We start from the raw sequence: 24175 nt of genomic DNA on the forward strand, positions 1-24175 counted from the left end.
TCATCCATGTTGACATGTCACATGTCAAATGTGTGACAGGACTGCCTTCCTTTTTAAGGCTGAATAATATTTTATTGTGTAGATATACCAAATTTTGTTTATCCATTATCCATTGATGGACATGTGGGTTGCTTCCACCTCTTGGCCATTGTGGATAGTGCTGTTATGAACATGGGTATGCAAATGTCTCTTTGAGACCCTGCTTTCAATTCTTTTGTCTGTATACCCAGAAGTGGGATTGCTTGATCATGCAGTAGCTCTATTTTTAATATTTTGAGGAACTATTATGCTGGTTTCCATAGTGGTCACACTATTTACAGTCTCACCAACAGTGCACAGGCATTCTAATTTCTCCACACCCTCATCAACACTTGTTATTTTTTGTTTTCTTGACAGTAGCTATCCTAATAGGTATGAGTTATTAGCTCATTGTGATTTTGATTTGCATTTCTCCTATGATTGGAAATGTTGAGCATCCTTTCGCATGCTTGTTGGCCATTTGTATATCATCTTTGGAGAAGCATCTGTTCATGTCCTTTGCCCATTTTTAAATCAGGTTGATTTTTTGTTATTGAGTTGTAGCAGTTCTTATATTCTGAATATTAACCCCTTGTCAAATATGTGATTTGCAAATATTTTCTCACATTCAGTAGGTTGATACACAAAACTTTTTTTTTAATTGAGGTATAGTTGATTGACAATATTGTATTAGTTTTAGGTGTACAACATAATGATTAAACACTTTTATAGATTATACTCCATTTTAGTTATCATAAAATATTTTCCATGTGCTGGACAATATATCCTTGAAACTTACTTATTTTATACATAGTGGTTTGTACCTCTTAATCCCCTACTCCTACCTTGCCCCCTCTCCCACAAAAGTTTTTAAGTTTGATGTAGTCCCGTTTGTCTATTTTTGCTTTTGTTGCCTGCTTTGTTCTATACCCAGGAAATCATCACCAAATCCACTGTCATGAAGCTTTCTTTCTCTCTATGTTTTCTTCTGGGAGTTTTATAGTTTTGAGTCTTACATTATGTCTTTAATCCATTTTGAGTTGATTTTTGGATATGACATCAGATAAAGGTCCAACTTAATTCTTTGCATGTAAATATCCAGTTTTCCCAACATCATTTGTCCTTTCCCCATTGAATTATCTTGGCAGCCTTGTTAAAGATCATTTGACCATATATGTGATGTTTTATTTCTGGGCTCTCTCTTCTTTTCCATTGGTCTATATGTCTATCTTTATGCTAGTATCATACTATATTGATTATTATAGCTTTGTAATATGTTTTGAAATCAGGAAATGTCAGTCTTCTAACTTTGTTCTCTTTCAAAATTGTTTTGGATATTCAGGGTCTCTTGAAGTTCCATATGAATTTTAGGACAGACTTTCTATTTCTCCAAAAAGTGCTGTTGGGATTTTGATAAGAATTGCATTGAATCTGTAGATTGCTTTGGATAGTATTGGCATCTTAACAATATTAAGTCTTCCAATCCATGAACATGGGATGTCTTTCCATCTATTTGTGTTTTTTTTAATGTCTTTCAGCAATATTTTGTACTTTTCAGTATATAAGTCTATCACCTCCTTGGTTAGGTTTATTCCTAAGTATTTTATTCTGTTTCATACTATTGTAAATGGAATTGTTTTCTTAATTTGCTCTTCAGATTGTTCATTGTTAGTATATAGAAATGCAACTGGTTTTTTTGTGTTGATTTTGTATTCTGCATCTTTGCTGAATTTGTATATTATTCTAACAGTTTTTTTGTGTGTGTGGAATCTTCAGTTTTCTATATATAAGATCATGTTATCTGTGAACAGAGATAATTTTACTTCTTTTAAAATTTGGATTCTTTTAATTTCTTTTTCTTGCCTATTACTCTAACTAGGACTTTTAAAAAGCTATGTTGCCTAGAAATGGTGAGAGTGGGCTTATCTCTAGCTTGTCTTGTTCTTGATCTTAGAGGAAAAGCTTTCAATCTTTTACCATTAAGTATAATGTTAGCTGTGGGCTTCTCATATATGGTCTTTATTATGTTGAAGTAGTGTTTTTCTATTGCTAGTTAAGTGTTTTTATTGACACTTTTTTAAAAGTGAACAACAAAATGCAGAACAGCATGTATAGTATGATCACACTATTTACAATAGCCAGGACATGGAAGCAACCTAAGTGTCCATCAACAGATGAATGGATGAAGAAGATGTGGCACATATATACAATGGAATATTACTCAGCCATAAAAAGAAACGAAATTGAATTATTTGTAGTGAGGTGGATGGACCTAGAGTCTGTCATACAGAGTGAAGTAAGTCAGAAAGAGAAAAACAAATACCATATGCTAACACATATATATGGAATCTAAAAAAAAAAAAAAAGGTTCTGCTGAACCTAGGGGCAGGACAAGAATAAAGATGCAGATGTAGAGAATGGACTTGAGGACACGGGGAGGGGGAAGGGTGAGCTGGGATGAAGTGAGAGAGTGGCATGGACTTATAAATACTACCAAATGTAAAATAGATAGCTAGTGGGAAGCAGCGCATAGCACAGGGAGATCAGCTTGGTGCTTTGTGACCACCTAGAGGGTTGGAATAGGGAGGGTGGGAGGGAGACGCCAGAAGGAGGGGATATGGGGATGTATGTATACCTATAGCTGATTCACTTTGTTATACAGCAGGAACTAACACAACATTGTAAAGCAATTATACTCCAACAAAGATGTTAAAAAATAAAATAAGATAAAATAATGGAAAAAATTTTAAAAAGGATATATACATATGTATACATAGGGGGAAAACTGGAAGAACAAACAATAACCTGGTAATATTAGTGTCCCCTTTCTCTTCTAGGGAAGAAGAGAGAGATGGGAAAGTTAAGAGAAGACAGGTGCTTTGGGGGATTCTCTACTTTATGCATTTCTGGATTTGAAATGCATAGCTTTATAATCAGAAAACAAGATATGTAAGATTCCTTAATTGAAAAACTCTAAGTTTTTATATATATATTCATATGGTTTTTCCTAAAATTTTTTTAGGTTTTACTGAATGTGAAATGACGAAGTCTAGCCCTTTGAAAATAACATTGTTTTTAGAAGAGGAAAAGTCCTTAAAAGTAACGTCAGACCCAAAGGTTGAACAGCTGACTGGTTGGTTTTCGTTGTTTTTATTCTTTGTCTCTTATTAACTCTGGACACACTAGGAGAATTAGTATTCTCATATTCAAATATGCAGTGTTCTATATTTCAAAATATGATTTTATAATACACTTTTTTTTCCCCACTAGGAAATACTCTAGTTTTCACAAAATACAGTACTGTTAACAGTTATCTTTAGGTCCCAGGCCCCTGTGAAAATCTGATTAAGGCTATCACTCAGTTTCACAGGGAAAGGAAATGTGCTGCCCCTCCACACTCTGCATGTATGGTTAGAGGAATCAGTGGCCCTTGAAGTTTATTTGTGAACCCTGCCCTAAGTGATGTTAATATTTTCCTATTATTGACTGCAATGTGAAAGGGCAGTTCCCAACAATAGAAAAAGAATTATTTGAAAAGATATTTTTTGTAAATCTGAAGCTTTTGGCTATTATCTTGCAGTCTGGGTTTTTAATATTCTTCCTTAAACCCGAAGAATTGAATCAGCTTTTGATAGTTCCCACCTTTATTACTTAGAAAATGTTATTGGAACTTTATATTAGTAGTATTCTATTTCTTTTTGTTTTGTTTGTTTAGGAGGTACTTTTTCATAGGGCTTTTTCTTCCTGTTTATTGAGTAAGCATATGAATGTTAGGTCTTCTCTGTTATCCGTTTAATTCTTAAAGGTCTGAATCACAGTATTTACCTGTTGGAATATTTTTCAGAGGTGGTACGTGAAAGTGAGATTGAGATGAGTGTGGATGATGATGATGATATCAACAGTTCAAAAGTAATTAATGACATCTTCAGTGATGTCCTAGAGGAAGGTGAACTAGATGTGGAAAAGAGCCAGGAGGAGGTGGATCACGCAGACGCAGAAAGCAGTGAAGAACAGGAAGATGCACTGAATATCTCCTCGATGTCTTTACTTGCTCCATTAGCACAGACAGTTGGTGTGGTAAGTCCAGAGGTAAGAAAGGACTAAATGTGAACAGGCCCAGCACATAAAGAAACTAAGTAGAATTGGGGTCCCTTTTTGTTTTAGTTGGTGCATGGGGATTTGGCACTCTGTAGCCAGGGGTATTTTGCAAACCTGATGTTAATTCTCTTAAAAGAGAGCTTAAAACTCTTCAGTGGTTTCCTTTTGGCCTTAGATGAAATCCAAACTGTAACATGGCTTAAAAGCTCAGACATTTGGGCTCAAATCCTGGCTCTGCCATTAAGCGATGTTTATGGGTCAGGTTATTTAACCTCTTTGCCACAGTTAAATGTTAAATTAGGTTAAAAATAGTACCCACATCATGGGGGTGAAGTGCATATTAGGTCATATTAGCATATTAGTATTTAGCACCAGATAGATAACTAACATTTATTGAGAGCTAACTCTACTGTTATGAGCTATCACCCTAAATTGAATAGCTGCACCTTTTTTTGGAGATTGATTCAATTAGAAATATTTTTTAAAAAGAGTTACAAGTGTAAGCTTCAGCTGTCTTTGAACTTTTATTCGTATACATTTTAGGAACTTATTTAAGTTTGCCTTGTTGATGAATTGGTCAACTTATTGGATGTTTATTTTCTAATAATAAAGTCATTCAATTCCTCAGATTTCTCATTTAGAATCAATGTCATCCATAAAATCTAATATCTGATGTGCCTTCCTGCAGAATTTAGTTTCTTCGCCTAGCTGGGAATTGAAAGACACCAGCATAAGTGATGAAAGTCCAAAGCCAGGAAAATTCCAAAGAACCCGTGTCCCTCGAGCTGAGTCTGGTGACAGTATGGGTTCTGAAGATCGTGATCTTCTTTATAGGTGAGAACATCTTAGAAGACATTCACTCACTAAGGGTCATGGTTTAGATTGACATAACAAGTTTTGTTATTTATAATTATAGTGTTATTAGCATTAATCTTTATAAAACTTTGAAATAGCTTTGGTAAGCCTCTCTTTCACCCAAAGGCATTTTCCATTCTAGTGAAGTGTTCTACTGATATGTTGCAATATCAATATTCTGCTGATATGTTCAACAAAGGATAGTGCTTAGTGTGTTGCTGGATTTCTAATAGAATATAACTTATTTCCTGAAGCATTGATGCATATAGATCTCAAAGAGTCAAAGAAACAGACTGTCCTTCAATAAAGCAGGTGATTGTTCGGAAGGAAGATGTTACTTCAAAATTGAATGAAAAAAAGAATGGCTTTCCTTGTCAGGTTAACATCAAACAGAAAATGCAGGTATGTACCGTGGAAAGGGGATTTGGAAGGTTGACAGCACAAGATGGTGAGCCCCTTGAGGACAAGAGCCCAGCCTTATTCATCTCTGTATCCTGAGTGACTAGGACAGTGTGTGACATGTAGGAGCTCAGGAGCTTACTCCTGAATTCAGTTTGAGAAAAGTCCTCTTTTTTGGTGCATAGTCTAGAAACTTGAACAGTGAAACTGTAACATTTTGACTTCCCTCTCTGGAGATTTTGGAAATTGCCCAATTGGATAAATTATAATTAAAGTTTAAATAAAGTGAAAATGGTGATTAAAAATGTGAGTTTTTTTCCTCCTTTCATTGGTTTCACTAGGAACTCAATAATGAAATAAATTTGCAGCAGACAGTGATCTATCAGGCTAGCCAGGCTCTTAACTGTTGTGTTGATGAAGACCATGGAAAAGGGTCACTGGAAGAAGCTGAAGCAGAAAGACTTCTTCTAATTGCAAGTATGTGTGATACACCTGAAACAATTCCAACACAATTTCAAACCAGGAAAAACTCATTTTGTCTAGTATACTCAGAAATTTCTAATTTTAGGGAAAGGGATTTTTTGATAATCTGTTTCAGCTGATCTATTTTTTGTTTCTTACAAGTTTTGTGAAAACACTACATGTAAAGTAAGGTGTAGTTTGCATGAAAAGGTGAAAGAACCTGGAATGCAGTTGAAGAAATGTAGTGTAAAGAGTATGCTAAGAATGAATACATGAACTCACACACATACATACTCTTTATGCACACACACGTACATGCTCTGTCTCTGTACCTGTCTATGTATGTATAGCTAAAAATAAGTATGTGAATTTTGTTGTGTGTATGTGTGGTGATGGATGACAGGGCATGTTAGGATGGAGAGATTAACCATGCAAGAAAACTGACCAAAAGTTGAAGTATTAAATTACAAGGATTTTGTGAACAGGTTGAGCAATCAAGGTTTTACCTAACTACCTACCATCTATTTATATGAAGGAAGAGTTACTGATTTTGTCTTTGGTGTTGTATACAGTTGCCACATGAGTGCATTTTCTTGAATTGGTTTCATTTAGAAACAATTGCAGTTTTAATATTTGAAATATTAACTTGCATATTTCTACATAGCTGAGAAGAGAACACTTTTGATTGATGAGTTGAATAAGTTGAAGAATGAAGGGCCTCAGAGGAAGAATAAGGCTGGTCCCATATCCCAAAGTGAATTTGTCCCTTCCAAAGGATCGATTACTTTGTCAGAAATCCGCTTGCCTCTAAAAGCAGATTTTGTCTGCAGTACAGTTCAGAAACCAGGTATGGTAATTTTTATTTACTCACTTCTAGATCATATGTTAAATTATGAACTTCACCTAGATTGGAATTGTGCAAATGGGAACAAGTAGAGCATGCATAAAGACACAAGGTTTGTATCTCGGGCCTTTAGTTCCTTTTATGTAGACGTGTGTATAAAAATAACCAAGGAAAAATTTCATATATGTCCTTACTGATCCATGCAATAACAGACATAGGTCTAACTGAAAGTAAGGCTTGTTAAACATAATATTGAACATAAAATAAATTACTAAGATGAGTTATTCTGACACAGCAGACCATTTGACTTTCATTAATTTTATTGTGGAAAGTATTGGGCATCTAAAAGAACTTATTTTACTTACTCTATTCTATTTAAAATTCACTCCATCATGTAAATTTGTTCTTTGAATCCTGAATTACTGGTTGTGGAAGTGAAGAGCATCACAGTGTAGATACTGCTATTCAAATTTTATACCCTTTGTTCCTCTAGATTGAATAAATAAACTTTTCTAAGCTATGTATTCTACTTAAAATCATATTTAAACAAAGTGGGTAAAGGAGGTTATAGCACCAGTACCTGAAAAATAGGGCAGGATGGTAACTTTCACAGAAATATAGTATTTTAATCTCGGTTTTGAAATAACAAACCAGAATTTACCCTTTTGAGACGTATACTATTAGCTAAAGAATTTCGGGTCAATAGGTAAAATTTGAAGTCAGCAGAAACTGAGGAATGTGTAGGGAAGTTATTTCAATTCACTTAAAATGAAGAGACCTTGATGCTGTTCCAGGAACATGTCTGTCTGCTTATGTCTTGTCTTTTTGTGTCTGAAAAGTTGACTTTAGAAAATTTTAAATGAATTTTATGTAAATCAGTTGCAGTATTACTTTATTCATTTGGTCTTCCAGAATGCTGATTAGCTAAATCTGATTTTGCTTGTGCTTATTAGGTAATGTGATTATTTCTTACAGATGCAGCAAATTACTATTTCTTAATTATACTAAAAGCAGGAGCTGAAAATATGGTAGCCACACCATTAGCAAGTACCTCAAATTCTCTTAATGGCGATGCTCTAACATTCACTACTACATTTACTTTGTAAGTAAATTAGGCTTTTGATGGTTCAAACATACTTTTCTTTTTTAATAGAGTTAATACAGTCTAAGCATCCAGGTAGAATGTATAATCTTTGAAATGCAGTAAGTTTATTGTTTTTATATGGACAAATAACTCATTTTTCAATTTGTTGGTTTAACTCTTATGTTTCCGATCTTTTCTTCCATTGAGTAGCATGTTTCTTCCACGTGGCTGTAGGTATTTGATGTGTTTTAACATATATATTTACCACACACACACACACACGCACACACACACATACACATGCAAAATCTGGACCACAATTTTTTAATATATACTTTAAATCTCTTAATGTACTTAACATTAAGTCCCAGTGAAAGACATTTATATTTAGTGTCAGAGATTTATTTTGAAACTAGAGTCAAAATCTAGTTTGGAAGAAAAACTACTTTTATTATTTAAGATCTTGAGTTGTAAAATGCTGAAGAAAATGTTTGACCTGTATTATAGGAAAAAATAGACTGTTCTTACCAGTTTTTATATTCTTTAATAGTCTGTAACTATTGTCTTTAGTTTTAAAACACAGTGAATTCCTTTACTCTCAGTCTTGTAACAGTATTTGTGGCATAATTTTTAATGGCATAATTTGATATTTTTATTTTTCCAGGCGGGATGTGTCAAATGACTTTGAAATAAATATTGAAGTTTACAGCTTGGTAAGCAGTTAAAGCTTTCTAAAGTAACTAATAGTGTATTTTTCTTAAAGACATCAGATTTTAAGTTACTTATGCTTTGGATTTGTGTGTAGGTACAAAAGAAAGATCCCTCAGGCCCTGATAAGAAGAAAAAAGCATACAAGTCAAAGGTTAGAATGAAAGAAACCAGTAGAAATATAATCAGAAATAGAAGATATAATGTCTGTTTAAAATTATGTATAATTTTTAATAATTATCAAGCTTTTGGGTCATTTTTATGCCTTACATTTCTATTTACTGCACATAATAGGTATAGGTATGAATACTGAGAGTAAACTTGCAGTGAGTGACCATGACCCTAAGTATAAGCTACCGATATTACTCAGGCTAGACAATTCTGTTTTCTCCAAATCTGCTTGACAACTATTATTATCTCTTTAAACTTTTCTCAGGCCTTTCCTCTGAACTCTTGTCTTACTAGCTCCTCTAAACCAGACTTAAAAATGATATGGTCACTGTAGGCATGAGGAATAGAAACAGCTCTGTTTCTGTCCTTCCTAGCCTTTGCTCTTTTGTTCTTTGTCTAAATCATCATTTAAAAGAATTTTATTTAGCTTTAACAAAAAAAGGAATAACAGTATGGGTAAAGCCAGAAAAAAAGACTCAAGTATAATGTATTGATATTTAAGAATTATTTTCTGTGTGGGAGAATCTCAAGTTTGGTTCGTTTTAACCATAATGTTTAATAGGAAATATACTAAGTTATCTTTTCTTCCAGGCTATTACTCCTAAGCGACTTCTCACATCTGTAACCACAGTAAGTAGAATTTTTTGAAAGTTGAAGTTCCTTGAGAAATCTTCATCTTACACATACGATTGGAAATTGGTTAACCATTTCTAAACCCTTAGTGCTTTGGGAATCTTTAAAATATCCTAAAAAGAAAAAATAATGTTTTCTGAAATATAGTCCTTGTAGTGTTTGTACTTAATATTTAAATCTTTGTATCAAATAAAGAAAATAACTTATGTTCTTCACACCTTTTTTTTAGAAAAGCACCCTTCATTCTTCAGGTGAGTGAATCTTGAACTATTTGAAACGTTAGGATATAAGCAAGTGCATACTTATACATATAGCCATCTTGATTTATGAGTGTTTACCTTACTCTCCTTTGAATAATATTTTCTGTATGGTAGTAACATATAAGATTACTGGCGAGAATAACCTGCAATCTGAAACCACCACAGGCCACCAAACAGCACATTGCTCAGGCTCTAGCAGGCAGTATACATAGGATACCTAGTCACTTGACAACTGCAGCAGGTAGCATTACTCTTCACCCTATCTTCTCTTGTTCTGTAGATTTGTTTTGTGCTATCCACACTGAGGAGTTCACCTGTTTTAACTTAACTGATCATGACTGGCATTGCATCATGTCAGAAAAGCATCTTTCTAGTTCACTGGAAACTGGAGTGCCAGTAGGCCAGGGAAGACTTTTCCAGAGTGACTTTAGGCCTAAATTTTCCAAAGGGGATTAGGATTGAGCTGGTTTCACTCACCTTTGGACTTTTGATCTCTGTTTCTTGGCACAAGAGAATAACTAAGAAGAACCGTGCAGATAAAGTCCTGCTGCTCATTGTCATCCTAGACTACAGCAATGAGGGTTTTCATATCTCTGATAGGAAAATTGCTTTTTATGCACACATTTTTAGGTTCTATATCTTTAAAAACACATCTGTCTCAAATGTTAAGATGTGCCTGTACCTCACTTATGTTAAATATAAATACTTAACAGTTTTCTTTCATTAGGAAATATGTTGATGTTTTATTCCCCCCCCCCCCCGCCATGTTTAGAGATAGAGGAAAATGAAGCAGTTTTTTCTGTGGCATTTTAATTTCATTCTGTTAGAGTGGGGTGAGGAATTGTTATTTATACTTACCAAAGTCACTCTGAACGAAACTTCATTTCCTTTTTCTTTAGTTATGGCCAGTCTCAATGCTGTGCGTACCAGCAACTTTGCCCTTGTTGGATCTTACACGCTGTCATTATCTTCAGTAGGAAACACAAAATTTGCTCTGGACAAGGTAATCCAAATTTATTTATTTATTTATAGAAAAACTAGGTCCATGAAAATGTCCCAGTACTTTCAAGTATTTGAAATCTTTGGCTGAATATGTATGTTCTTAGAATTGTACATTTTAATTAGACATGGGTTTAGCTGCATGATATGTTTTTTGATGTTGGAAGTATTTCTCCCCTGTATCTTAATAGTTAAGTCTTCAAAGCAGCATATACTGGTTTATTCTAAATGTCAATTCTGACTAAGAAAGTATTGCTTCTTGCATATAGATGTTAAGCTTACAGTTTTTTTTTTTTTTTTTTTTTTTTTCTTTTTGCGGTATGTGGGCCTCTCACTGTTGTGGCCTCTCCCGTTGCGGAGCACAGGCTCCGGATGCGCAGGCCCAGCGGCCATGGCTCACGGGCCCAGCCGCTCCGCGGCATATGGGATCCTCCCAGACCGGGGCACGAACCCGTATCCCCTGCATCGGCAGGCGGACTCTTAACCACTGCGCCACCAGGGAGGCCCAAACTTACAGTTTTAAACATAGTTTCTTGCCCATTTGAAACCAATATTTTGAAAGGACTAACATTTTTTGGATTTAGTTTTGACAAGATAGGGAAAGATAGAATAATTTCTTGGAAAAGTACTCAAGAATCTAAGGGATTTCCTTCCCATGCTTTCCTCTCCAAGTTTAAGACTTCATAGTTCAGATCTGTGTAGTGTCACCACCATATTGAGTGCTTTTTCACCACACTGTAAAGACTAAATATTTAATAGCTAACAAGACCATTTTAAGCAGTAAGAGAAGCAGAGGCAAACTTTAGTCCTAGTGTTGGCTTCTGCTGTATAATACAGACTATTTAAAAATATTATAAGAGATTTCTGTAGTTAGAATATAGTGATGTTTAAAAAAATTCATGTAACTTTTAATTTAGTAATTCAGCTAGTTTAACAAATTGAGTGATTCTGGGTCTTTTTTTCTCTTTGTCTTTTATTTTGTTTGTTTTAGATAAATTATGATGTAAAAGAGCGAGAGCTACTGGGCTATATGTTCCAGGAAAAGGTTGCCATATTTTCTTTGCTTGAAACTAATGAGCTTAAAAATTAGTCCTTAATTTTTGGCCCTTATGTATTTGTTTTACTAACCACTCTCATGTCTTCTTGGTTATTTTGACTAATTAAGGACATTATGTAAATTATTCTTTCTTTAGATCCTTGTAGATGGGCATCTTTTTCTTTACTCTCATAATTCTTTAAAGCTTTCTTTAAAAGTTCTCTAGTTTTTTTCATGCCTGTTTGGTATTTGGGCTTTTATATTCTTTTTTCATGTTATAATTCTTTAAGATTCTATAGTCACTTCAGCATTGATTTTTCCGGGTACCAAATGCCAAATTAATTACTATGTCTAAAACTAAAATTTATTCAGTATTGTTGACCTCCTCTTTATTGAAAGAACTATTGGTAATGTTTTAAGTAAAAATAGAAAACTCCTGTGGTCTTAATTGGCTAATAGGTATGTTGCTATGTAGGTGATGCTCTGTTTATTAATTTTAAAATTAAAATTCATTTAATGCTAAAATTATACTAAATATATTCATATATTTTAGAAATTTTTTTAGGATTTTTAATATCTTTGTGAAGATCAATCACAGGCATCTTGTGGGTATATAGATATGATTTGCAAAATGCTGGATAGTAATTTTTGTTTTATTTTAAATTCTTTTTTTTTTTTTTAATTTTTCTTTTTGGCTGCATTGTGTCTTCGTTGCAGCAAGCAGGCTTTACCTAGTTGTGGCGAGTGGTGGCTACTCTTCGTTGTGGTGCATGGGCTTCTCGTGGTGGCTTCTCTTGTTGCAGAGCATGGGCTCTAGGCACGCAGGATTCAGTAGTTGCAGCGTGTGGGCTCAGTAGTTGTGGCTCATGGGCTCTAGAGCGCAGGCTCAGTAGTTGTGGCACATGGGCTTAGTTGCTCCGCAACATGTGGGATCTTCCCAGACCTGGGATCGAACCCGTGTCCCCTTCATTGAGAGGTGGATTCTTAACCACTGCACCAACAGAGAAGTCGTATTTTAAATTCTTAAAACAAGATTTGCAAATTAGGTAAACATAAGAACTGGGGTTCTGTGAACTGTATTCCTTACTCAGTGTTGTCCCATAGCCAATTTCTATATATGTAAGAGATTTCATGAATCTCTAAAATGAAAGAGATTTCAATGACATATGTTAAATATAGACTGATGGCTCTTTAAAATTTTTTTTCACTGCCATTTTAATTTAAAACGTCACACAAATTAAAAATAAATTATATGTCCATTCTCTTAAAAATTTTTTTGAAATTATAACTTAAATGTATAGCCACCTGATTTGAGTGTAAGATCAAATCAGTTTAATGGTTGTGTCCAATACTGTAAAGTCTCTTGCTGAGTCAAATACAATACAATTTAGCTGTAAAATTTGTCATAGATGTGCTTTTTTGAGTGGCAGGGGGGAGCAAATATTTGTTCTAATACCTTGTGGTTATGTAGGAGAATATTTAAGATAGTTAAGTTTAGATGTTCTTTAAATTGGTGGGAAAAATGGAAGACTTTGTATATTCACATAATAATCCCATTTGATTAAATTTGAGAGAGTAAACACGTCTCCCATATCCTACCAGAGACCATCAGTGCAAGGGAACGTTTGCTTATTTTACTGGTGTCTTGACCAATAAAGATAAGTCACGGGGTTATCTCTGAGATCCCCTTCAGAATGAGATTTCTGTTGAGGTTAACCCAGAGTGTTTGCTCTATAAATTTAGGATACCACTAATAACGGATTGCTTTCTTATTTGAGGTTATAGATATCGGATGTAAAGTCTGACGTCCTAGAATTTAAATTATGAATTTCAATGAGTCACACTCTCAAATCCTTTCTTAGAATAGAGAATCCAAAATAATCATTGGTTTTACTATACTTTTATGGATAAAGGGAGAAGCATATCCCACAACTCATCGTCTGACTTAAAGAAATGTCATAGATATTTATACCTTCCAGGAAATAGGGATGTCAATTTAAATAGTATTAGGGCAAACACCTGTGAGGTAAAACAACTGATTAGCACTGTAGAATTTTGAGGTTGTAGGAAGAGTGATTAGGTGTTCTGGTGTGTCCAAAGCTATCTTGGTTTATGCCTGTTGGTCTGGTTTAATTATTAACAGGTATAATTATTCTCGCTCAGAAATATCCTGATGTATAAAAAATTATACAGTCACCCTGATTATAGGGTACATTTTACACCTCTTAACGATAATCTTTGAGGTGTTGATAAACTTAAAAGACCATTTTGTTAAACAGAAAACAGAATAGGATCATATATTTTCGCACGTCTCCACACTTGACAGGGCATAGTAACATTGACTCTTCTGTGAATATTCTCAGTTCACTTCAGGACAAGCTTCTAACCAAGAATATTGTCTACTTTTCACAGCTGTAGAGTAAGAGGGAACATTTTCTTCTCATCTTTCTGAGATTCTTCTTACCAGGAGCGTTCTCTGGGCTAAATGGTAGAATTCTATTAATTAGCATTGAGGGGCTAAGGAACTTAACATTGACAATATAGAAAAGAAAAACGGCAAGGGAATTTATAACAAATATAATAATGAGGCGTATGATGTTTTGACTCTACATTATAGATGCCTTTGAAATTCAGAAAGTTGAAGGTTTATTTTATGGAGTTAGTCTCTTGAAATCCATACTTTTTGGCCAAGAATCCCCCCTTTAACTTATCTTTATTAGGTTGGAGGACTAAATTTTTGGAAACTAACCTTACAGTAAAAACTTTTGAATTTAGACTGAACTAAGATTATTCCAACCAGGGTGTCATTCTTCTTCACTGGGCAGCAGGAATGACAGACTAAAGCATCCCCCTTTCTATCTTGACCCAGAAGTCATATGACTTTAAATATTTGGATGTTACCATTTTACTCTAATGATACAACTTCTCCAATTGAATTTTTCTTATATTTGTAATCTTTAATTCACATTCAGAATCATTTTAAATTATCACATGTACTTAAGCAGCTTTTATAATTTAAAAGATACTTTTGACATGAGGTCTCTTCATTATTAATAGACTGATAAGAATGATTTGTTTAAAAATATTTCTTATGTGAATATTTTCATGCTAGACAGGAAGCATGATTTTATTGGGATGAATATATCAGTCCCTCAAACTTCCAACTAGTAAGAGCAACATAGTCTCAATTTTAGGCACTTAGTTTTTGTTCTGTCAGCTTATGCTTCATGTATTTTAAAGCTATGCTATTAGGTGCATAAATATTTAAGATTATTATATCTTCTTGATGAATTGTTAACACTTCATCTTTGGTAGTCATCTTTATCTTAAGGTCTACTTTGTTATTAATAGAGTCACATCAGCTTTCTTATGATTAGTGTTGGTATGGTATATCTTTTTCCATTCTTTTTTTTCCCCCCTAGCCATGCCACGTAGCATGCAGGATCTTAGGTCCCCGATCAGGGAACCCATGCCCCCTGCAGTGGAAGCGCACAGCCCTAACCACTGGACTGCCAGGGAATTTTCTCTTTTTCCATTCTTTATTCTCAACCTGTCCATATATGTCAAATTAGTGTATCATAAGCATATTTTATGGTCATATTTTGTTATTCAGTTTAACAATTTTTTGTCTTTTCATTAGAGTGTTTAGTATGTTTATATTAATGCAATACTAATATGGTTGGGTTTAGTCTACCACAAAGCAAGCATACTTATAGCCTACAGGCAAATCTGGCTCTTGGCCTGTTTGTTTGTTTTTTTTTTAAGTTACTTTTGTCACAATTAATGAACTGATATTGATATATTATTAACAAAAGTTCAGCAGCCTGTTTTTGTAACTAAAGTTTTTGACACAATCATGACCATTTATGTATTGTCTGTGGCTGCTTTCATGCTACAATGGCAGATGGAATAGTTGTGACAGAGACTGTATGGTCTGCAAAGTCTAAAATATTAATTGTCTGGGCCATTACACGAAAAGTTAACAGACCTTGGTCCTACTATTTTGTTCTTTATTTTTTATTTGTCTCATCTGTTCTTTGTCATTTGTTTTTCCTTTCTTGACTACTTCTAATTGAGTATTTTGGTAATCATTTTTATCTTTTCTGTTGGCTTTTTAGCTATACCTCCCTGTATTCTTTTTCAGTTATTGCTAAGGATTACAATATGCATCCTTAGCCTATTACTATTACTACAGTCTATCTTGAAATACAATTATTCCACTTCATGTACCTTACAACAGTTAGAACCTTGCAACAGTATAATTCCATTTGCCCACCCCATTATGTTTTAATTCTACCCTTGTTATAAACCCCAATGCACTGTTATTTTTTAATCAATTTTTAAAAGAAATTTAAAAAATATATTTTAAAGAATTGTCATTTATATTTATTGGTTCTTATGTTCTTCATTCCATCTTGCAGAGCCAGGCTTCCATCCAGGATTATTGCCTTCTCAGGAAGAAGTTTTTTGTTTGTTTGTTTCTTTTTTAATTTTTTGTAATATACTTCTGCTGGAAATGAATTCTCTAACTTTTGTTTATCCAAAGATGTCTCTCTTTACATTGTCTTAATTTCTTTTTTTTTTTTGCTGTACGCGGGCCTCTCACTGCTGTGGCCTCTCCCGTTGCGGAGCACAGGCTCCGGACACACAGGCTCCGCGGCCATGGCTCGCGGGCCCAGCCGCTCCGCGGCATGTGGGATCTTCCGGGATCGGGGCACGAACCCGTGTCCCCTGCATCGGCAGGCGGACTCTCAACCACTGCGCCACCAGGAAAGCCCCATTGTCTTAATTTCTGAAGGACATTCTTCTTGGATATAGACTGCTAGGTTGGCAGGTTTTTTCTTTCACCCACCCCTTTAAAGATGCCATTTTATTGTTTTCTGGCTTTGATTGTTTCTGATAAGAAGTCAGCCATCATTCTTACCTTTTCTGCTTTTATTTTTTATTTTTATTTTTTTATATTGTCAGCCACACTGCTCGGCTTGCAGGATCTTAGTTTCCTGATCAGGGATCAAGCCCAGGCCCCCGGCAGTGAAAGTGCCGAGTCCTAACCACTGGACCGCTGGGGAATTCCCCTTTTCTGCTGTTAATATTTTAAAATATTTTGATTTGTGACAGTTTGACCCTAATCTGCCTAGGTGTGGTTTTCTCTGTCATACTGGGTTATTTCTTTATCATACTAAGTTTCAATGACCTTTACGGAGCCATAGTTCATGTGTTTCATACGTTTTGGCAAATTCTCAGCCATTATCTTGTCAAGTATTTCTTCTGCACTGTTTTCTCTTCTTTCTAGGGCTCCAGTTAAATGTATGTTGGACTCTTGACTATGTTCCTACAGGTCTATGGCACTCTTTTTGTTTTTAATTTTCCTTTGTGTTTCATTTTGGATCATTTCTATTTACCAGTCTTTGAGTTCATCTATCTTTTTTTCTAATGTACCCCGGTTTCCTGTAAAGCCCATCCAATGAATCAATTTCAACTTTTTTTTTATTGTAAAATTTCTATTTGGATCTTTTTTAGAGCTTCTATTTCTCTGTCGAAATTCTCTCTCTTCTCACCCATTTTTGTCCATCTTTTCCTCTAAATTCTTTAACAAATTATAAATGTCTCTGTCTTGTAATTCTAACATCTAGATCATCTGTGGATCTGCTATTGATAGGGTTTGTTTTGTTTTCTTTTGATTAAAGGCCACCTTTTCCTGCTTTTTCATGTCTTGTAAAACTTTTAAACCGTAGGCTAGATGTGATGTGATGTGATGTTATGTTGTTATGTTATGTTATGTTATAAAAGAACAGTAGAGACTGAAGTAGGTGGTAATAACACCCTCTTGTCTCTCAGTATAATCAGAAGTTGAGCTGAGATAGTGCTTTAGTTAGTTGGGTTCAACTCTTGTTTCAAATGCCTTGAGAGTGAAGTTAGGCCCCTCCTTCCAGTAGAACTTTGAGATCTAAATTCTGAAAGTCTACAAGATTTCTTTTTGCTTTCCAGATCTGCCTCTGGCTTGTGGCATTAGCACTTACTCAGCAAACTTCTGAGGAGTGGGGGAGATTGGCAGGTAGGGAGGGCTAGCTCTGACCCTGGGCTCTTTTGAGATGCTCATCTAGGTAGACAGTCTTCATTTAGCTGTTAAAGACTTCACTGGTTTTTCCTTTGCCCTGCAAAATTCATTGCCTGTTGCCAGCATGCTCCTCTGTCAGTTCTTGCTCCCAGGGAATAAAGTGGTCACCCCTGATTTGGCTCAGCCAGGAAGGGTACATTCCTTACTGGAATTTGGTCCATTAAATTTTTTTTGCTTGCACAACTCTTAGGTAGCTTTAAGGGAAATAAGATATTCTTAGCTTATCCATTGTTTTCTAGTTGTTGCAGTAGAAATGGTGGTCTTTTGTGACCTTTCACATCCTAAGTGGAAGTGGAGCTCTGAGCATGTAATGGAAGTCGAACTCCTTTCTGTGTATCCCCCTAACCAAGCACACTGTAGTAGATTTAATGGACAGAATTTAGATATACTTTTGTCTGTGTCTCTGTAGCTAGCAAATCAGCCATGGTTGGGAGTGAAGAGTCATTACATCATGACAGTAATTGCATCTGGTGTGGATTTAGGGCATTCCAGACCATCTTCATATTGATCTTAAATGTCTTTGTCAGATAGATTTCAACATTGGCTTTCACTACTAGGTCTATGTTTGTGGCTTTCTACCCTCTCTGTAATGCAGGCTTGTGTTTGATATGGGGTCCTTAGTTTTAGAAATCTGCCTGGAAGTAAAATGGTACAAACATTTGATGAAAATTATTGTTGATTAGCTCTATATTATATACATTATAGAGCAACTTAATTTTTCTCTATGTATAACCTACTAGGTAATTATTGCTCAGATAACTTTTGTTCTTTGGCGGTAAATTTATATGTGTGTATATGTATGTGTGGATGTATATGTAGATGATGTGGCATGTATCAGTACTTCATTACTTTCGATGGCTGAGTACTATTGCATTATGTTATACACTACACTTTGTCCACTCATCTGCTGATGGACATTTGGTCTGTTTCTTTTTTGGCTATTGTGAATAACGCTGCTATAAACTTGGGCGTACATATACCTGTTTGAATACCTGTTTTCAGTCTTTGGGGGTGTATATCTAGGAGAGGAATTGTGTGGTTATATGTTAATTCTGTTTAACTTTTTGAGGATCCACCAAACTGTTTCTCATAGTTCCTGAACCATTTGACATTCCTATCAGTAATGTCGGTTCCAGTGTCTCCACATCCTTGCTAAAGCTTGTTATTTTCCATGTTTTTGATTATGGCCATCATAGTGGGTATGAAGTGGCACCTCACTGTGGTTTTGATTTGCATTTCCCTAATGACTAATTTTTGGTTTTGGAGGGGGGGTTTTTTTGGCTTATACAACAAAAGTTTATTTTTTCACAGTTCTGGAGGCTAGAAGTCTAAGATTAGGGCACTGGGAGGGTTGATTTTTTTCTAAACCCTCTCTGTTTAGCTTGTAGATAGCTGTATTATGTGTCTTCACATGGTCTTTCTCGGTATGTGTGTCCAAATCTTCTCTTTCTATGAGGACACAAGTTACATTGGATTAGGGCTCATCCTAATGAACTAAATTAACCCTAATTACTTCTTTAAAGACCCTATCTCCAAATACAGTCACATTTTGTGGTATGGGGAGTTAGAACTTCAACATGTGAATTTGGTTAGGGATGGGGAGGGGACACAATTTAGTCATAGCATGGTTTGAGCTATAGCATGAGTTTTGGGATTATCAATGTTGGAAACATACTTGTATCTAAGAAATAAGGAAAGCTTTATAGATACAGAATGACTCAACTTTAAAACAAGCAATAAAAAAATCTGCTTTCAATAACTTATTGTTGGTTTTGTAATTTAGCTTATGTTTATTTTGGTTCAAAGCAATGTGCTTCCAATAAAAGAATCAGATTCCTTTTTACTCGTTCCTCAGTAAATGGTTCTGGACACAATGGCAACTTGAGATTTCCGTTGAAATCTTCGTCCTTATCCTCACCTTCATCATTATTGTCACCATTGTCATCAAGCTAACAATTATTACCTAAAGACTATTGATGTTGAACATCTTTTCATGTGTTTGTTGGCTATTAGTATATCGTCTTTGAAGAAATGTCTATTCAAGTCTTTTGCCAATTTTTAAGTTGGATTGTTTGGAATGTTTTAATTGAGTTGTCTTTTTATTGTTGAGTTATAAGAGTTCTTAATGAATTCTAGATACTAAACCATTATTAGATACATGATTTGCAAATATTTTCTCCTGTTTTGTACATTGTCTTTTCACTTTCTTATGCTTTGATACACAGAAGTTTAAAATTCTTTATTGTAATAAATAATACGTAACATGAGGTCTACCCTCAACAAATTTTTAAGTGTACAATAGTATTAACTATAAGCACAACGTTGTGCAGCAGATCTCTAGAATTTTTTCATCTTGGATGAGTGAAATTCTATACCCATTGAATAGCAACTCCCTTTCCCCCCACTCCTACCAGTCCCTGGCATCCACCACTCTACTTTCTGCTTCTGTTGAGTTGGCTATTCTTGATACCTCATACAAATGGAATCATGTAGTATTTGTCCTTTTGTGACTGACTTATTTCACTTAGCATAACGTCCTCAAGGTTCATCCGTGCTGTAACACCTGACAGGATTTCCTCCTTTTTTATGACCGAATAATACTCTATTGTTTGTATGTACTATATCCCCCCACCTCCCCCGGCTGCCTTCTTTTTTTTCAATAGGAGTATTTGGGTACTATTTGACAAAACAAACAGTGTTCTTTAAGCAAACATTTATTGAATGTCTGGATATGATTTGGCAATAGGATATGGAAACAAACATGAGAAAGACATGATAATTGACCTCAAGGATCTGCTGTGTAGAGGTGTGGGGCTTTGGGTTAGGACACATAAGAAAATATACACTGAGAGTCTCAAGGCATAAAAGGCAAACTTTGGGCTCTGAGAAGAACAGGATCTGGATGGCCTAGAGTAGTTTCATATACAGAAGTGGGGAGAAAGGAGGCTATACCACATTTTCTTTGTCTGTTCAGCTGTTGATGGGCATGTAGATTGTTTCCACCTCTTGGCTGTTATAAAGAATGCTACAATGAACATGGGAGTGCAGATATCCCTTTTAGAGCCTGATTTTGATGCTTTTGGATAAATTCCCAGAAGTGGGGTTGATTGATTATATGGTAGTTCTATTTTTAATTTTTTGAGGAACCTCCATACTGAAAAGTTTTTCATTTTGATGAAATTTAATTTATCTGTTTTTTCTTTTGTTGCTCGTGGTTTGGTATATATCTGAGAAGCCATTGCCAAATTCATGATCATTGAAGATTTACTCCTCTGTTTTTCTTCTAAGAGTTGTATGGTTTTAGCTCTCACATTTAGGTCATTGATCCATTTTGAGTTAATTTTTGTATGTGGTATGAGGTAGGGATCCAACTTTACTCTTTTGCATGTGGCTCTCCAGTTTCCCCAGCACCATTTGTTGAAAATATTGCTCTTTCCTCATTGAATGGTTTTGGTACCCTTGCTGAAAATCAATCTGGCATATATGTATGGGTTTATTTCTGGACTCTCAGTTCTATTCCTGTGGTCTATATGTCTATCCTTATGCCAGTACCACACTGTTCTGATTACTGTAGCTTTGGATTGGTTTGAAATTGGGAAGTATGATTCTTTCAACTTTGTTTTTCTTTTTCAAGATTGTTTTGGTTATTTGGGGCCTCTTGCAATTCCATGTGAATTTGAGGATCAACGTTTCCATTCTGCGGTTCACTATTCTTTATTGCTGAATAATATTATATTGTATTAATATGCCAGTTGGTTTATCCCATCTTCTATCAAGTATATTCTGTTGATAGGGAATGGATAAACACATGTATTCTCTTCTTAAATCTGTGTTTTCTTTATCATATTACTTGGGACTTAGGGTTCTGCCTTAAGCAGGCTCTACATTGAATGAATTTATTCTTCAAAAGCATTTGTTGCTAAGGAACCAGTGGCTTTTGGGCCACCTATATTATATTCCAGCTTTAGAAAATACTGTGTTTTCAAGACATAATCTCTATTCATGATTTATAGATGTTTTATCAAGAAAAACTGTTTTACAAATAATCTACTCTCTTTCTTCACAGGTACCCTTTCTATCTCCTTTGGAAGGTCATATTTACTTAAAAATAAAGTGTCAAGTGAACTCAAGTGTTGAAGAAAGAGGTTTTCTAGTAAGTAATATCACTGGATCTATATTTTCTTTTTTCCATTTTGTGAAGCATAGACTTGGTTTCCCATAGGAATGAAAGTCTGTGTGACTAAGTGATAAATTGGTTCAGATTTGTTGCATGTCCACTATATGCTAATCACTGTGCTGGTATTAGAATATAATAGGCCACAGAAAATAATCCCTGCACTCAGGAACTTTTAGTATAATAGGAAGAAATACAAGTGAACAGCTAAGTACAATACAGTACTATAATGGGAGAAAGCATAGAGTGCATGGGTGTAAATTGGTGGTACACCAGGTCTTAGGTATGAGTGGGAAGGCTTAAAGAAAGGTATTGGAAATAACTTGTAAACTGCTAGCTGAACAAGTTAGCCAGGGGGAGAGAAGAGGGAGATATGCTCCAGATGAAGGGAAAAGCATTACAATGGCCTGGAGGGCCCTTCCCTCTCTCACCCCCACCAGAGTAAAAGATGACACATTTAGATAGTGACAGGTATTTCAGGGTAGCTAGAGCTTAGAGTCTGAGTGTGTGTGTGGAGAAGGGGTAGTGAGAGGAGTGACTGGGGAGGAAGGTGGGGTTAGGGGAAATAGAGCCAAGTGTTAGAGGGCCTTTTAAAGACTTCCGACTTTATCCTGAAGTCGGTTGGGTACTCTTGTAGGATTTTAAGCAGAGGATTAACATCAAATTTGGGGGTTTAGGAAAGTCATTCTGACTAACGTGTGGAAGTGGACTGGGGAGTGGCAGAACTGAAGAAGATTAGTGAAGAAACTGAGTTACTCCATGAGAGAGGGGATGGGGGCTGGCAGTCAGGGTGGAGAGAAGGACCCACCGTGGATAGGTGAAGGAGGAAGAAGTGCAGACCCTAGTGGTTTGGCTGTAGGGGTGGAGAAGCAGAAGTAAGGATGTCACCCAGATCCCTGCCTTGCACAGCTTTTTGGGTGGCAGTGATTATACTGAGATAAGGGGCCCTGGGGGGGGAGCAAGTGTCCATGTTTGGGGTGGAAACCATTTTTCCCCAAAATTTTATTGTGGTAAATTGCAAGCATACAGCAATGTTGATAGAATTTTATAATGAACGCCCGTATAGCCAGCATCTAGATTTTACCTTTAACATTTTTTACTGTCCTTGCTGTATCATGTATCTACTACCTAGCTATCCTTCTAGCCAGTCCTGAAAATATCATATTTTGGGGGGAAGGATTTCAAAGTATATTGTGGACATTAGCATGTTCCCGTGAATCTTAAGTGTACATCCCCTGAGTTCTGACACAGGCATACATCTATGTAACCCAAATTTCTATTAAAATAGACAATTTTACCCCAGAAAGTTCCCTCATGCCCCTTGTCAGTCAGTCCCCACCCAAGGTAGGAAGTTTTAATGAGTTAAGTTTTAAATAACTTGAATTTTAGATGTGTACAGGCACGTTTCAGAGTTTGAGTTTGGAGCTCAAGATAGACATTTTAGATGAGGTGAAGGTTTGGAAATTTGCAGCAGAGAGATAGTAATGCAAGCTCAGGTGGTGTTGAATAGCCAGGGAACACTAACATTTAAGCCACAGACCTGGGAAGAGAAGCTCTCAAGGGAGACTACAGGGAGGGCAATGGAGAACTTCGTATCATGGTTGCCAGGGGAAGAGTCTGCAAGAGGGAGTGGTCAAATTAGATAAGCATCTATTAGACACGGTTGGACTTATTAATGAAGTGGTTGTTCTAGTCTTGTTGAGAGCAGGAGCTAGATTGCAAATGGTTACAAAGGGAGTGGAAGGTGAAGAATGGGGGTGCAACAACTCTGAAACAAAGTTTGGCTGCAGAGGGGTAAAGAGAGTGTGGTACCTGCAGAGGTCTGTAGGGTAAAAGAAGGATTTTGTTGACATTTTATTAAGATTGGAGAGATTTGAGCATCTTTAAATTCAAATGGGTAGCTTCTAATAGGGCCAAAGAGGGCAAAGGTAGAGGTAATGGGGAACCTGCACTTTAAGGAATAACACATGGAACAAGGTCATGAGAGTGAGAACAAATAAGACCCAAGCCACGGTTCATGATCTTGTACAGAATTATACTTTTTCCATTATCAGAGGAGGAAAGTATGTGTAGAATACACAGAAGGTTGTGGGTGTGGTACCAGAAGTAGAGAATATCTAATAGCTTTGATTTTCTTTGTGAAGCAAGAATTTGAGCTATACAAAAGATATCACAGGTCAATTTGCAGTTGCTGACAAAGGGCAACAGAAAGAAGAGCTAGATTGTACAGAAAGTCCAAGCAGCCAAGGTGACTGTAAATCATACTTCGTAGCTTTTTTCACATGTAAATCCAGCAGGTGGCACTAGATATTCTTG

General features: G+C 35.7%; 1 protein-coding gene across 3 annotated transcripts in view; it reads left to right on the plus strand.

The window, feature by feature from the left end:
* Positions 1-24175, plus strand: part of ANLN (anillin, actin binding protein) — a 54409-nt gene that overhangs the window by 21208 nt on the left and 9026 nt on the right. Inside the window, exons 9-22 of one of the 3 annotated variants that reach the window (XM_060108787.1) lie at positions 3041-3151; positions 3863-4095; positions 4805-4950; positions 5226-5373; positions 5712-5847; positions 6497-6679; positions 7652-7778; positions 8425-8473; positions 8566-8622; positions 9231-9269; positions 9502-9523; positions 10432-10535; positions 11523-11576; positions 21752-21838. In XM_060108787.1, the coding sequence (XP_059964770.1) occupies positions 3041-3151; positions 3863-4095; positions 4805-4950; positions 5226-5373; positions 5712-5847; positions 6497-6679; positions 7652-7778; positions 8425-8473; positions 8566-8622; positions 9231-9269; positions 9502-9523; positions 10432-10535; positions 11523-11576; positions 21752-21838 (1496 nt within the window). Of the gene's footprint in view, positions 1-3040; positions 3152-3862; positions 4108-4804; positions 4951-5225; positions 5374-5711; positions 5848-6496; positions 6680-7651; positions 7779-8424; positions 8474-8565; positions 8623-9230; positions 9270-9501; positions 9524-10431; positions 10536-11522; positions 11577-21751; positions 21839-24175 lie in introns of all 3 variants that reach the window. The other 2 variants (XM_060108786.1, XM_060108788.1) reach the window with 2 other exon arrangements.

Source organism: Mesoplodon densirostris, chromosome 9 (assembly GCF_025265405.1).
Source record: "Mesoplodon densirostris isolate mMesDen1 chromosome 9, mMesDen1 primary haplotype, whole genome shotgun sequence".
Lineage (NCBI taxonomy): Eukaryota > Metazoa > Chordata > Mammalia > Artiodactyla > Ziphiidae > Mesoplodon > Mesoplodon densirostris.